This window comes from Ornithodoros turicata, chromosome 6 (genome assembly GCF_037126465.1).
Source record: "Ornithodoros turicata isolate Travis chromosome 6, ASM3712646v1, whole genome shotgun sequence".
NCBI classification, from domain to species: domain Eukaryota; kingdom Metazoa; phylum Arthropoda; class Arachnida; order Ixodida; family Argasidae; genus Ornithodoros; species Ornithodoros turicata.
This window is the reverse complement of record NC_088206.1, coordinates 61436687-61450615: the sequence shown is the minus strand read 5'-3', so window position 1 is coordinate 61450615 and position 13929 is coordinate 61436687. Positions and strand designations below refer to the sequence as shown.

The window sequence follows — 13929 nt, the reverse complement described above, 5'->3', positions numbered from 1 at the left end:
TAGCCTCGTCTTGTTGTCTCTCAATTTCGCAGCAAAGCATTTATTGCACTGCAAAGCCCAAGGCAACAACAGATGCACCAACCCACACAACGCGGCTCAGTTGGCCGCCACTGCTGTTTATCTACCGAGTACAAACTGCGCATGCGTTAGGTTCGCGGCTCTGATTGGTCTTTTCGCTACGCCGAACGCGCTGCTCTCCGGTACCCTGGTACCTGGTACCAGGGGGCACGTGGGCAGGCACCAGTACCTGGGAAGTACCCGTGTTCGAATCCCGGTGTCGGCTGTGCTGCCTGCGGTTTTGCCTGGGTTTTCCTCAGACGCTTTCAGACGGTTGACAGTTCCCTTAGAAGCCGGCCCAGGACGCACATTCCCCCAGGGCATCAGTCGTAAAGTTGCCCACCTCTGTGGGGCCGACAACGGCGAGGCCCTTCACCACCACCATTACCGCAGGAAAAGTTGAGCCGTCGCGTACTCTTGTACGTTCGTGCGTAGGAGCTCTCCGTTAGCTCGCATAAAAAATAAAAAAGAAAACCGCAATGTCGATCTCGTTATGTGCGACGTGACATGTGTGTGCTGATTGTGTGAAATTTTGTCAAGTATTCATCAAAGCTGCTGGCATTTTTCAAATCAGCTCGATATCTGTCGGAGCACACACGCCTATTATTTTGACAATTGTTCCTCTTCTCAAACATACTCACAATCATTCCATCGACAAGAGCATCACGAGCACGAGCTGCGAGTTTTGAGGCGCGGGTTTAGAATAACCGCAGAAGAAGTGCGCATGCTGTAACTGTCGGGTTTGGCCTTCTGCTCTACATTCTGAACTTCGCGACATGGCGAAAAACCCGGGCAAGAAGAGACAGAAAAATTCCACATCGTCTTCGAGCAGCAGCACGTCCGATAGCACTTCGACGACTGTGTTCGAGGTCACCAAGCCGCCACCGCCGCCGCTGCTGCAGGTCACTACGACTTCTGAAGACGACGAGGAGACCACCAGTCACGAGGTAACTTTCCAAAGCTTTGTGTCGGTAGACCCCGAAGTTTGGAGCAAGAAGTGTGGCTAACATGCATCGCGGTTGCTCAGTGTAAGAGGTTCGTCGAAATAGCTGAACGTTGAACAGCACACCTGCGAACGGCCTTCAGATTATCATTGACATTTGTACCCCCTTATCGCACATTGGCTTTTCTAAAACAATTACACGGGACCACATATAGTACAAAATAGTTTTCCTTTCCTTACGTAACATCGTAATAGATCGGGCAATGGAGTGAAATCTGTACTTACACTTAAAGGGGCATTAGTGCAAACATTTAAAAAATATCAGTGAAGTTAGTTCCATCTCACCTTTTTCATAATGACAATCATTGAATGTTTGCAACTTTCATAAGCGGGTGTCGGCTCTTTTTAGAAATATCGTGCGACTTTAATGTCTCCCTGCGTAATTTGTAATAGGTTTTGGGAAAGGGGTGTGCATATGAAGAATCATTGGAACTAATATATTCATGAATGCGTACAGACAGCATGCAGGTCTCGGTCGGACGTCGCCATAAAGAACGTGACCGTACGCCCACAGCAGCAGGGTCTAAGCTATAATATCTATCTACCTCCGGGTCCCCGCATCCCAATAGCCGTCACCAACCAAGGCCTTCAGATCCAATCAGCGACACGAGGCGCGAACCCCAGCTCTGACTTCCCCGTGAACATTCCACCACGAACCAATGCACCGACTGTAGCAGGGGCATCGGTGCAGATGGCTACTTTCAGACAGGAACAGCTTGTGCAAGGACAACCCACCCAGCCTCAACAAGAACAGCCACTACAAATACCATCGATGCAAGGACAAGTTTTACAAGGACAAGTTGTGCGGGGGCAAATTGTCCTGACTCCACAAACTCAGCGCCCGCCAGTGCAGTTGATTCAAGGACAGGCATTACCAGGACAGTTTGCGCAGAACATGCAGGGACAAGTGGCACCTGGGCAACCTCCACAAGTACAGTCCATTCCAGCTCAAATGCCGCAGCTGGGTCAGCTGCAACAAGGACAAACGCAACAGCAGTCTCAGGTTGTTCAGCAGGCACCAATGGCTCCACAGGTCCAAATGCAACAACCTCAAATGGCTCCACAGGTGCAGATGCAACAGGGACAAGTGGGTCCCCAGCTTCAAGCTCAGCAAAATCAAGTGCCACAACAGTGTCAAATGTTTTCGGGACAAATACATCAGCAGGGACAGATCTTGCAAGAGGGCCAAATACATCAACACGGCCAAATGTTACAGCAGGGCCAGCAGCAACAAGCTCATCTCTCGCAGCAAGGTCAGGGTCTGGTGACGTTAGGACAAATGCAAAGGCTTCCAATTCCACAGGGCCAGTATACACAAGGCATATTGCCACGTGGACCGTTCACCCCAGGACAGCTACCCCAAGGAGTGATGCCAGTCATTCCTTCCGGACCATTCGTCCCTTCTAATTTCCCACCGGGACACCCCTATGCCACTATAAGACAGATGACACCAAGCTATGTACCTTTACGACGGCAATCTGCCGGCGAATCTTCTTCCTCGTCTAGTGATGAGGAAACCACTACCACGACCTCCGACCATAAGACCGCAGATTCCCCCGTAGCAGGAGTGTTCCAGATACTGCAAGAAGGTCGTTTCATGCCGACTTTCGTGAACATGGAGACTGGCGACCAAGGGAAAGACAGAGAGCCGCCAGAAGTGAACGTAGCGCACGACGTACTGGTCACCGTCGAACAGGACCCCGAAGTGTCACCACAAATGCAGAGAGAGCTTGACATAATAAGAGAGGAAGTGAAAAGGCAGACACAGCAACAAATGCAGCAGCAAATGATGCAGCACATGCAGCAGCAAGCACAGCAGCACATGCAGCTGCAGATGCAGCATAGGCTCCAGGAACAGATATCGCAAATGGAGCAAAAGATGGCAGAGAAACTTCATCAGCAGCTGGAGCAACAGCTGGAGCAACAGCGTCAACAAGAAGCACTCACGCAGGCCGTCCTAGAGCAAGAACCTCACGTTGATATTTCAGTTGAACAGGTTCGAATGGGACATGCTGGTGTTCTCCAGGCTGATCACCATCCACCTCGTTCGCCGTCCCCCGTTCGCCCCTTTTCACCACAAGTCGAGCAGCATCCACGAAGCCCGGTACAGCCTTCAGCGCAAGTGCAGACAACGGCTGAACCATGCCCTCACGCGCAACTGCTGACTCAGCCACAGATGCCACCTGAATTCCGAACCCAAGAGCAACTAGAGATTCGGCCCACTACGCAAGATGAAAGTGCGGTTCAGGTGTGTCCCATGCATGCATTTCCCCGTAGACTCGTCGAGGGTGACGGTGAACCCGAATTCGAAGCCTGCCTGCAAGAGACAATAGACTCCGACAGTCAAAGCGCATCGTTGCGAAGCTTTGTTCAGCAGATGACAGCTCAGTCGATAAATACCTCAGATTCGTTCATTCAAGTGGATGTTCAACAGCAGCATCCGAAAGGAACGACGGAAGAACATTGTGAAATTCACTGCGTCCAGTCCCGCAAAGGGAAAGGGCAGTGGCAAGAACACCTAAAGGTCAGTAATTCAACATCGTGGCTTACGTGCTATTTATCTCGCCAAGTTCCTCATTAATTCTGATTGGCGAGAAAAACACGAAGTGCTGCTTGAGAGTGACCGGTACTATAGTCGCTAGCTGTTTCAAAACTGACGTTTATGGCATCAGCCAGTGTAAATTGTCGATGATCAATGTAATGGGAATACTTCTCACAGGGCAAGTTTATCTTCGAACACACGTTCGTTCTCGCGACACGTTGCTTAGGAATCCCATAGCACGCGGAAAACACTATATAGGCAGCCCCGCAGAGCTGGTACCGGGAGACGAACATGCCTTTGGTTAACTAACATTCCTCGCTGAATCTAATCAACTGCTGCTTGCTTTCGGGGGCGCGCATTCATCGTGAATTCATTCAAAGTAGCGTAGTCCCCTAGAAGTTATCTTCATCTCTTCCCGAAACATTCTCCATGATAATCATTCAATGTACCATTGTTACCCTAGCTTCAAGGAAAGGAACCCTTGCAGTTCATCGAGGAGGTCTACACCGTAGACACCGATGATTCGCTCTCACAGCCCTCCGTACGCGACTTCGCTTTGCAGACTGCGCGAAATGCATCGTCTTCGGCGCCTCAAGATGAAAGCGTGCCACAGGAAATGGACAAAGTGGTTCGGGAGCTGCAAAGGCAAGAGCGAAACATAAAGGCACTATTACATCAGCAAATGTTGGAAAGACACGAACAAGCTATGGACGATATCTTGCGCCAGGAGGAATTCGAGAAAAAGGAGCAGGTCCTGCGGGACCGGCTGCGCGCTCAAGAGCTTGAAAGGCAGGGCCTAGCTGAGCTGGATTTTCAGCGTCAGCAAGAATTCGCGATGCGGGAGCGGGACCTGCAGGAACGCGTGCGTCGACAACAAATCGAAAGGGATGAAATGTTCGCAGACGTGCGACAACGACAGGAAGAATTTGAGCAGCAGGAACGTGTGTTGCGAGAGCGTCTGCGCCAGAAGGAGTTGGAGATTCAGGAAATGGATATGCAAGAAAGACATCGCTTAAAAGGATTCCAAATGCAAGAACAAGTCATGCAGGATCGTGTTCGTCAGAAGGAGCTGGAAATGCAAGAGTTGCACATGCAAGAGATGATGCGATTGAAAGACTTTGAAATGCAAGAACAGGCTATGCAAGAAAGACTACGGCAGAAAGAGCTCCAGATTCAGGAAAAAGTAAGGCAGGAACGTCTCCTTCAGAAAGAGTTCGAGATGCATGAAGCAGCTATGCAGGGACGTTTACGTCAGAAGGAGTTGGAAATGCAAGAACAAGCCGTCCAAGATCATCTTCGCCAAAAGGGGTACGAACTGCAAGAACAGGCCCTGCAGGAGCGCTTGCGTCAGCGAGAGATGGAGCTGAACGAGCAGGCTGTGCAAGAGCACCTTCGAAAGAAAGATCTCCTGATGCAGGAGGAAACGTTGCAGGAACGCATGCACCAACAAGAGCTCGCTCAACGACTGGCGGTCCAACAGGAGCTGGCTCGCCAGCAACGCATTCAGCAAGATATTATTGAACAGCAGCAAGAGCAGCTTAAACGCCTTTCACAGCAGATCGCTGCGCAAGAACAACTTCAGCAGCAACTTCAGACACAAGAGGTGCAGAAGCAACGTCTTGCTGAACAGGCTCTCGCTGAAAAGAAAATCACGCTCGACGAGTTGTCGCAAGAAGAGCGAATGAGACACGATGCAATCCGTGAAGCTGAAGCGCGACATCGTGATCTGTTACGACAGCAGGAGCTGCTGAGACGAGAGCTATCCCATCAGACACTGGTTCAGAGACAGCTGTCGTCGGAAATCGTCTTGAGGAAAGTTGAGCAGCACGAACAACGGAGAACTGTCGTGGACCGCATTCTGAGACACGAGTCAACGATTACAGGTTCTATGCGTGACTTTGGGCAGACGGTATGGAACGACGAGCTGGGCTTCTCGCCGCCAGGGCCACGGTCTCCAGTGCGAGCTGATCTACAACCGCAATACAAAGATCGCGGTCAACCTCAGCTTCGATTGCAGGTCGTTTCAGGATCTGGGACCAGAGCAAGTGGGTCGCAATCACTTTTGGACGCTCAAATTCAAGTTGAGGCTGCGAGTCAAGTCCCCCTTCCCCACGTGCTCGCACAAATGCAGCCGCTAGGGACGTCCATCGCTGTCCAAATGGACTCTCGTTCTGAGTCAACACGCCGGGAACCGTCACGAGTACAGGTAACGTCGCAAACCCGTCTTCAGGCACTACACGCTGAAACAAGAGTGGAGCAGCAAGACCCCGCAGCGTATTCGCCATCTGATGCTGAACCTCACATTCAAGTGCAAATGCAGTCTCAACCACATGTTCACTCGCAGTACCCTCCCCAACAACAGGTTCAGCCACAGCGTTTGGTGCAGTCTGAAATGAAATTTAGCCCCCAGCTGCACATGCAGCCACAACCACTAGTGCAGTCTGAAATGTACATGCAGGGCAACACCCACATAGAAAGACAGAATGCGCTTCAAACGCATTCTCATACCCTACCGCAAGCTCAGGCTCAGCCGCAGGAACAGTCGCAGGTACAGTCGCATGTGCAGGGCCAAGTGGAACTACAAGACCAGTTTCATACCCACATTCAAAGGCAGGATCCAGTTCAAGCGCGTTCTTATCCTCTTCCGCCCGCTCAGGCTGCACCTCAGCCTCAGTCGCAGCAGCGTGGCCACTTTCAACCGCAGGAGCAGGCTCACACTCACTTTCAGATAGAGGATCAGCTTCAAACGCATCCTCATACCCTACCACAACCTCAGGCTCAGCCGCAGGAACAGTTGCAGGTACAGTCGCATGTGCAGGGCCAAGTGGAACTAAAAGACCAGTTTCATACCCACATTCAAAGGCAGGATCCAGTTCAAGCGCGTTCTTATCCTCTTCCGCCCGCTCAGGCTGCAGCTCAGCCTCAGTCGCAGCAGCATGACCACTTTCAACCGCAGGAGCAGGCTCACACTCACTTTCAGGTAGAGGATCAGCTTCAAACGCATTCTCATACCCTACCACAAGCTCAGGCTCAGCCGCAGGAACAGTTGCAGGTACAGTCGCATGTGCAGGGCCAAGTGGAACTAAAAGACCAATTTCATACCCACATTCAAAGGCAGGATCCAGTTCAAGCGCGTTCTTATCCTCTTCCGCCCGCTCAGGCTGCAGCTCAGCCTCAGTCGCAGCAGCATGACCACTTTCAACCGCAGGAGCAGGCTCACACTCACTTTCAGGTAGAGGATCAGCTTCAAACGCATTCTCATACCCTACCACAAGCTCAGGCTCAGCCGCAGGAACAGTTGCAGGTACAGTCGCATGTGCAGGGCCAAGTGGAACTAAAAGACCAATTTCATACCCACATTCAAAGGCAGGATCCAGTTCAAGCGCGTTCTTATCCTCTTCCGCCCGCTCAGGCTGCAGCTCAGCCTCAGTCGCAGCAGCATGACCACTTTCAACCGCAGGAGCAGGCTCACACTCACTTTCAGATAGAGGATCAGCTTCAAACACATTCTCATCCTCTACAGCACGCTCATGCTGCTCCTCAGGCTCAGTCGCAGATTCAGTTGCAGTTGCAGGGCCACTTACAGCCGCAGGACCAAGCTGAACTGCGGACCCAAATTCAAACATGCTCTCATCCCGAAGTGCATCCTCAAGTGCAAGCTCAAACTCACATGAGAACTCAGCTGCAGCCTCAAGTACAACTGCACAATCCAATCGAAATACAACCACATCATCAGGTCGAGTCACCATCACCACCACCGCAAACTCAAGTGCAAGTGAAAGAGCACATGGATGCGGAACTTCGCTTGCAACCTGAAATACCGTCTCCACCTCAATCGCCACATCAGCCGCATGTGCACATAGAAGCAAACGTGCAACAAAACACTCAAGTGCAGCAACAGATACAGCATCCACCCCACGGGCATGCCGAATCACAGCACCGTCACATACAGCATCAGCAGACGCAGCAGGGAAAACTGCCCCAAACGCACCTACATCCTGAATCGCAACAATTGAGTTCTCCCACGCATCAGCATGTGCAACTCCAGTCGGTACAGCAACAAATACAACATATGCACCCTAGCTCTCAAGAACTGCAGCCCCAACAGCACGTCCAGTCCCAGTCCCACTTGCTTCAACAGCATGCGCAGCTCCAATCCCACGTTCATCAACAAGCATATGAGTTGTCTCGTGTGCAGCAACCTACGCCATCACATCCACGTTCTCTGCATCAATTACAGTCTCAGCTAACGCAGCAGGTGCAGTCCCACACTCATGTGCATCCGCAAGCTCAGGTGCAGTCGCCAAATCCTTCACAGCCCCAAACGCTGTCTCGAGCGATATCGCATGCGCACATTAATCCGCAGGCTAAAACATCGCAGCAGATGCAACCCGAGCATCATACGAATTTGCAGCCACCGGTGCAGCAAAATATGCAGATAAGCATACAACCGCAACCTCAATCGCGGCAACAAATTCAGTCTCAAGTGCACATTCCACAAGCGCACGTGCACCAACAGGTGCAGTCACAAGTCCATGTACACCTGCCAATCGAAACTCCGGGTCCTATCCGGTCACAGGTTCATATACATCCTCAAAATCCAGTCCCGAAACCAATGCAGGCTCATCTTCATATGCAGCAGCAAATACAGACCCCAGTTCCCGTACATTCACAATCCCAAGCGCCAATTCAGTCCCAAGCTCACATACATACACAACCGCAAGCTAAACAGCAAATGGAGCCACTTATCCATACGCATCTGTCGCTGCATGAGCGGCCCCTGTTGCAACACCGATCGCCGTCACCGACTCTCGTCAATCCACTGTCTCAACCACAACAGCAGATGCAATCCCACGTGCATGTGCAGCCTGAAAGCCTGTCCGTACAAACGCAGCCATCTGTTCACGTGCATCCTCGCCCTCAACTGCAGCAGTCTCGAATGAAATTGCAGGTGCAGTCCCAGCCTCATTTACATCAACATCACCTGCTGCTACAGACGCAACAGCACTCACACCTCCAGCCGGAAAGACAAGCAAAGGAACAGTTGTTTCAAGTGCAACATGCTAATACACAACCTCAACTGGTGACGCAACAGCATTCGCACCTCCGACATGTCCAACCGCAGTCTCAACAGCAACTCCCGCAACATGCTCATACGCAATCTCAACTGCTCCAGGTGCAACAGCACTCACATGCCCAACTGCAGCCTCAACAGAAAGAGCTCGTGATGCAGTCTAAAGACCAGCATTCTCATATACCGCCTCCACTGTTTCAGTCGCAACAACATTCACATCCTCAACCGCACTCTCATCAGCAACTCTCCGTGATGAGGTCCGAAGTGCAGGATACTTACACGCATCGTCAAATATCGGAGCACTCCCAACTCCAAGTGCATTCCTGCCAACAGCCGCAACCAAAACAACTCCTGACTCATCAGGCACACCAACAAATCCAACTTCAAGCGCAATTACATTCCCATTCCCCTGTGCAACTCCAAGAGCAAATGCAACATCAAGTGCAGCTGCATCCTCACTCCGAATTACTACTTAAACGGGTGACGCCCCAACCCCAGGGACACTCTTACCCCCAACTACGCCCCCAACAACAGACACAGCCTCATGCGCAAATGCATTCCAATCATCAGACACAGGCTCAACAGCCGATGACTCCCCAATCACAAGGGCATACACATTCCCAAATACAACCACAGCCCCAGCCCCAGCCTCAAGTACAATTGTACCCTCATCATCAAACACAACCTCAACATCGCACAACGTACCAACAGGAAGAGCGTACACGATCCCTGTCACCAGAGCACCCCCGTCCTCAGTCACAGACACAACAGCAAGTAGAATACCAGCCCCCTGTGCAGGGCTACTCCCCAGCTCAACCGCTCCCCTACCAACTGTCAAGTTCAAACATAAAAATGAAGTCTGAAGTCGAACTGCACGTAGCTCGGCAGCAACAGCAACAAATGCAAGCGCAAGTAGAACTGATGTCTCGATTTCAGGCGTCCAGCCCTCCTCATCAGCAACAGCCCTCACAAACCCCACCAAGGTCGGAAGAGCAACCCCTGCAGTATTATCCTAGTCAGCTTGTGCACGAATCGCGACCCAAGATGCAACAACTGCAGGCTCAGCCGCATCCGCACATTCATCTTCAGCATCAACCTGATTCAGAGTCGCTTCGCCAAAAGCAACAGCTGCAGGCCCATCCACATCTGCTTCTCCATCCTGAACTGCAATCCGATCAGCAGGCGGTTCTACGAATGCAACAACTGCAGGCCCAACCCCATCTGCATCCTCATTCTGAACAGCACTCCGAGTCACAGGCGCTTCCCCAAATGGAACGACTGCAGGCACGACCATACGTGGACCCGCATGCTGAACATCAGCCTGAACAACCTGAACATCAACCTGAACAACATGCGCACCCGCATGTGCAGCCGCCGCTCCCACCACATCTCCGTACCCATCCTAGGCAACAACCTGATCCACAGGAGCTTCTCCAAATGGAACGACTGCAGGCACGACCATACGTGGACCCGCATGCTGAACATCAGCCTGAACAATCTGAACATCAACCTGAACAACATGCGCACCCGCATATGCAGCCGCCGCTCTCACCACATCTCCATACCCATCCTAGGCAACAACCTGATCCACAGGAGCTTCTCCAAATGGAACGACTGCAGGCACGACCATACGTGGACCCGCATGCTGAACATCAGCCTGAACAACCTGAACATCAACCTGAACAACATGCGCACCCGCATATGCAGCCGCCGCTCCCACCACATCTCCATACCCATCCTAGGCAACAACCTGATCCACAGGAGCTTCTCCAAATGGAACGACTGCAGGCACGACCATACGTGGACCCGCATGCTGAACATCAGCCTGAACAACCTGAACATCAACCTGAACAACATGCGCACCCGCATATGCAGCCGCCGCTCCCACCACATCTCCATACCCATCCTAGGCAACAACCTGATCCACAGGAGCTTCTCCAAATGGAACGACTGCAGGCACGACCATACGTGGACCCGCATGCTGAACATCAGCCTGAACAACCTGAACATCAACCTGAACAACATGCGCACCCGCATATGCAGCCGCCGCTCCCACCACATCTCCATACCCATCCTAGGCAACAACCTGATCCACAGGCGCTTCTCCAACTGCGTGCCCAACCGCATCTGCGCACCCGTCCTGAGCAGCAACCGGATCCGCTGGCACCACCACAAATGCGGGATTTGCATTTTTCTTTTCAAGCGGGTTCTCAAGTAAAACTGCAGCCTCAAGTGCAGTCAGGTACTCAGCATGACATGCATGCGCACTCGCCGCTGCACCATCAGTCGCACGTCGTCGTTGACACTCACGTGCAAGTTGGAGAAGAACCTCTGCAGGAAAGGCTGCCTCCACCACAAATGCACCGACAACCACAGCTACAACGGCAGATTCAGCAACAGCCACAATCAGGCGCTCATGCGCAGCCTCAATGCGTTCACGCTCAGCAAAACGCGCAGTCACAAACGATGCAGCCCGAATATCAGCAATCTCCTTTCCCGGAGCAGTCAGTCGCAGCAGAGCCTCCGCAACGACCTCATTCGCAACCCCCACCTTATCCGCGTGTCGCGCCATCATTTAGCTACAAGGAGCGGACTGGAGTTGAAGTACAGGATACCAAGACTGTGAAAGCTACGTCAATCAGACGAGTGCATTCCGAGATCTCCGTCAGTATGTCTCAAGGAAGCGTCGAGAAGCGAAGAAGCCTGGAGAAAGCGCTCGACAAGCTATTCGGAGACACCCTTATGGCTAACGCTTCAACCCAAGCTGAACATCCCGAGCCACTGCAGCACGTACAACGCCGACCACTGCCGCCACCGCCGGTGCGCCAAGTGCAAGCGTACCCCGTTCTCCACACGCCTTCCCCAGTTTCACCGTACTCGCCTCTTCAAGCGCATGCGACGTGTGCGCAGACTCCCGACTTTCCTCCGCACTACCACCCACCCCCGTCTCCTCCTTGTCGTTCTGCTCAGGCGCAAACTCACCAACCTTCCCATACTCCATCCTACTTGTCTCAAACGCCGTCTTACCAACCTTCCCAAACACCATCCTTCCTTCCGTCAACTCTCCAGGAACCAAGCCCTCAACCTGAGCACGAACACTGCTATCATCACTCTCCGCAGGAGCACAGTCTCGAACCTCAGCGTGAGACGTTATCTCAGCCAGGCAGCTCCATCAGCGTGATAACACCCGAGTGCTCCGTGTCTGCGCAAGTGTCGTGCACACCTTTACGACGAGACGCAGCGTTGCAGACTCAAGTTGAACTTCCTTACCCACATGCGCTCCCGAGGTCACCGTACCCTTCGCCGCCACTCTCTTCATCACCGTTTTCTCTTCCGCTTTCTCCACCGTACTCTCCGGTATACTCGCCACCGGTTTCTCCGCAGTATTCTCCTCCGTACTCCCCACAACGTTCGCCATCGCCTTTGTATGACAAACATCCAGAATCAGAGGAGCCATACGCCATATTCCGGGACCTCTTCCCGCCGGAAATGGAGACAAAGGATGCCGGTTTACAGACAGACAACTTAGAGCCATTTCCTGGCGCATATAGCCTGCAGGCTTCGCCAATGCCCGAGCAATACCAAATTCGAGCCCGGCAACCATACCCGTCTACGCAGGTGCCACAACCGTACCCAGTGTTCAGTCAGGGTCAACCGTTCAGGGCGCCACAGTTCAGGACCCCCCTGCCCTTTGGAGCTCCACTTCGAGATGCACAATTTCCTCCGCCAGCACAGAAGATAGTAACTTCTGACCCCAGACAGAAGAAACAAGAATTACTGGACTCGGGCGACCGGCCCTGGGTGGACGAACCGTTCGAATCATTATCCCTAGATCATCAAACTAGAATACAGGTGATAGAAGAGTCATTCAAATTTTCACCACAGGGTCGTGATTCCTTGTCACCTCCACCTGATGGGACGCAGCGACCTAGTCAATCCCTCGGGTCACTGCCTCCTGGTGCCCCACGTAGCCCACTACCTCCCACTCGACCAATTGTCGCCCCACAGTTTGACAGGAAGTCCGCATCACCACAACCTAGTCTCCAGTTCGATAAGTCATACCCTGGGCGGGAGAGTCTTCCTCCACACCCCGGTGGCCAGACCGGTCCGCCCCCTCACCAGTATTTCCCACCTCGACCTGGAGAACCATTCAGGAACCCTCAGCCGTACAGACCCCAACCACCTGGTCCTCCATATGGACTTCCATACCCAAGTTCACCGTTTGGTCTTCCTTACCCAAGTGCACCCTTTCGTCCGGCGCCGCCGCAGTTTTTTCCGCAGGCGACACCACAGCTGTCTACAGCACCACCTCGTATGCATTACGCAGGTATTCATGGCCCTACCCCACCTGCGCTAGGTGTAACCTACTCTGGACATCTTTCCCGAGCTTTGTACGGTAAAGAAGCAGACACGGCTACAAGTACAATATCGACGTTCCAACCGCCGAGCGGTACGCGAGACGAGTGTGTGATGGAAGAGTTTGTCATAGAGAAACAGGTGGAACATCGGATCGAATTTTGCGGTGATCTTTTCGGTGAAGATCGCGATGATGGTGATCACGTGAGTGTTCATACATTGCATTCTAGTAAGGCGTTACTTTCGAATGAGGTATTGCTTTCGATATTGAAATTCTGTTCGGTGTTGAAAGAGTGGTCACACTTGAAGAACTAACTGCACGCGTGTTCTGACTTGACTAGCTTTTCTACGCTCACTTACTATGATGGCTATAGTGCGCCAAAGCTGTCGTGAAAATTATGACCAGTTAAAATTCATACGATTTAGCTAAAACTATACACTTGGCAAAATGTCACACAAACCATGATCTCATGCGGTAAAATCGTATATAAAACCATGTAGCTGATTGGCCACCAATATCTCTAAAAAAGTTGTAAATCCTCAAAAACGGCAATCAGGGCTCATCGCCCAGTAGGAGGACTGGGTGGAGTGGTAAATTGTGTTTATAAAACTCATGAAAATGGCGTTGGCGATGGGACTCATGTAGGGGGCACGTGATATGCATGTGTAGTACGTAGAGTTGCTCCCAACAAGTTTTCAAATCCCTTCAAATACTGAGAATTCTTGTTCAGCATTGAGTGTACCAGACAATAACAACTCGAAAGCAATACGCCATTCATTATTAGGGACGTCGGAAGGTATGGACAAGCGGGGGCAGACGACCCATCTGATCGCAGGTTGTGGGGTCCTCGCCAAACACCCCCACCCCCCTTAAAGGGGTGTTTGGCCCGACATCCC

At 52.1% G+C, this 13929-nt stretch overlaps 1 protein-coding gene across 1 annotated transcript in view; it reads left to right on the top strand.

Annotated features, from left to right (window-relative positions):
• The first annotated feature begins 729 nt into the window (after positions 1–729).
• LOC135396894 (uncharacterized) overlaps positions 730–13929 on the top strand; it is a 28891-nt gene continuing 15691 nt past the window's right edge. The window contains exons 1-3 of the mRNA XM_064628119.1: positions 730–1004; positions 1518–3584; positions 4066–13236. Of these exons, the coding sequence (XP_064484189.1) occupies positions 834–1004; positions 1518–3584; positions 4066–13236 (11409 nt within the window). The 5' untranslated portion in view covers positions 730–833. The remainder of the gene's footprint in view (positions 1005–1517; positions 3585–4065; positions 13237–13929) is intronic.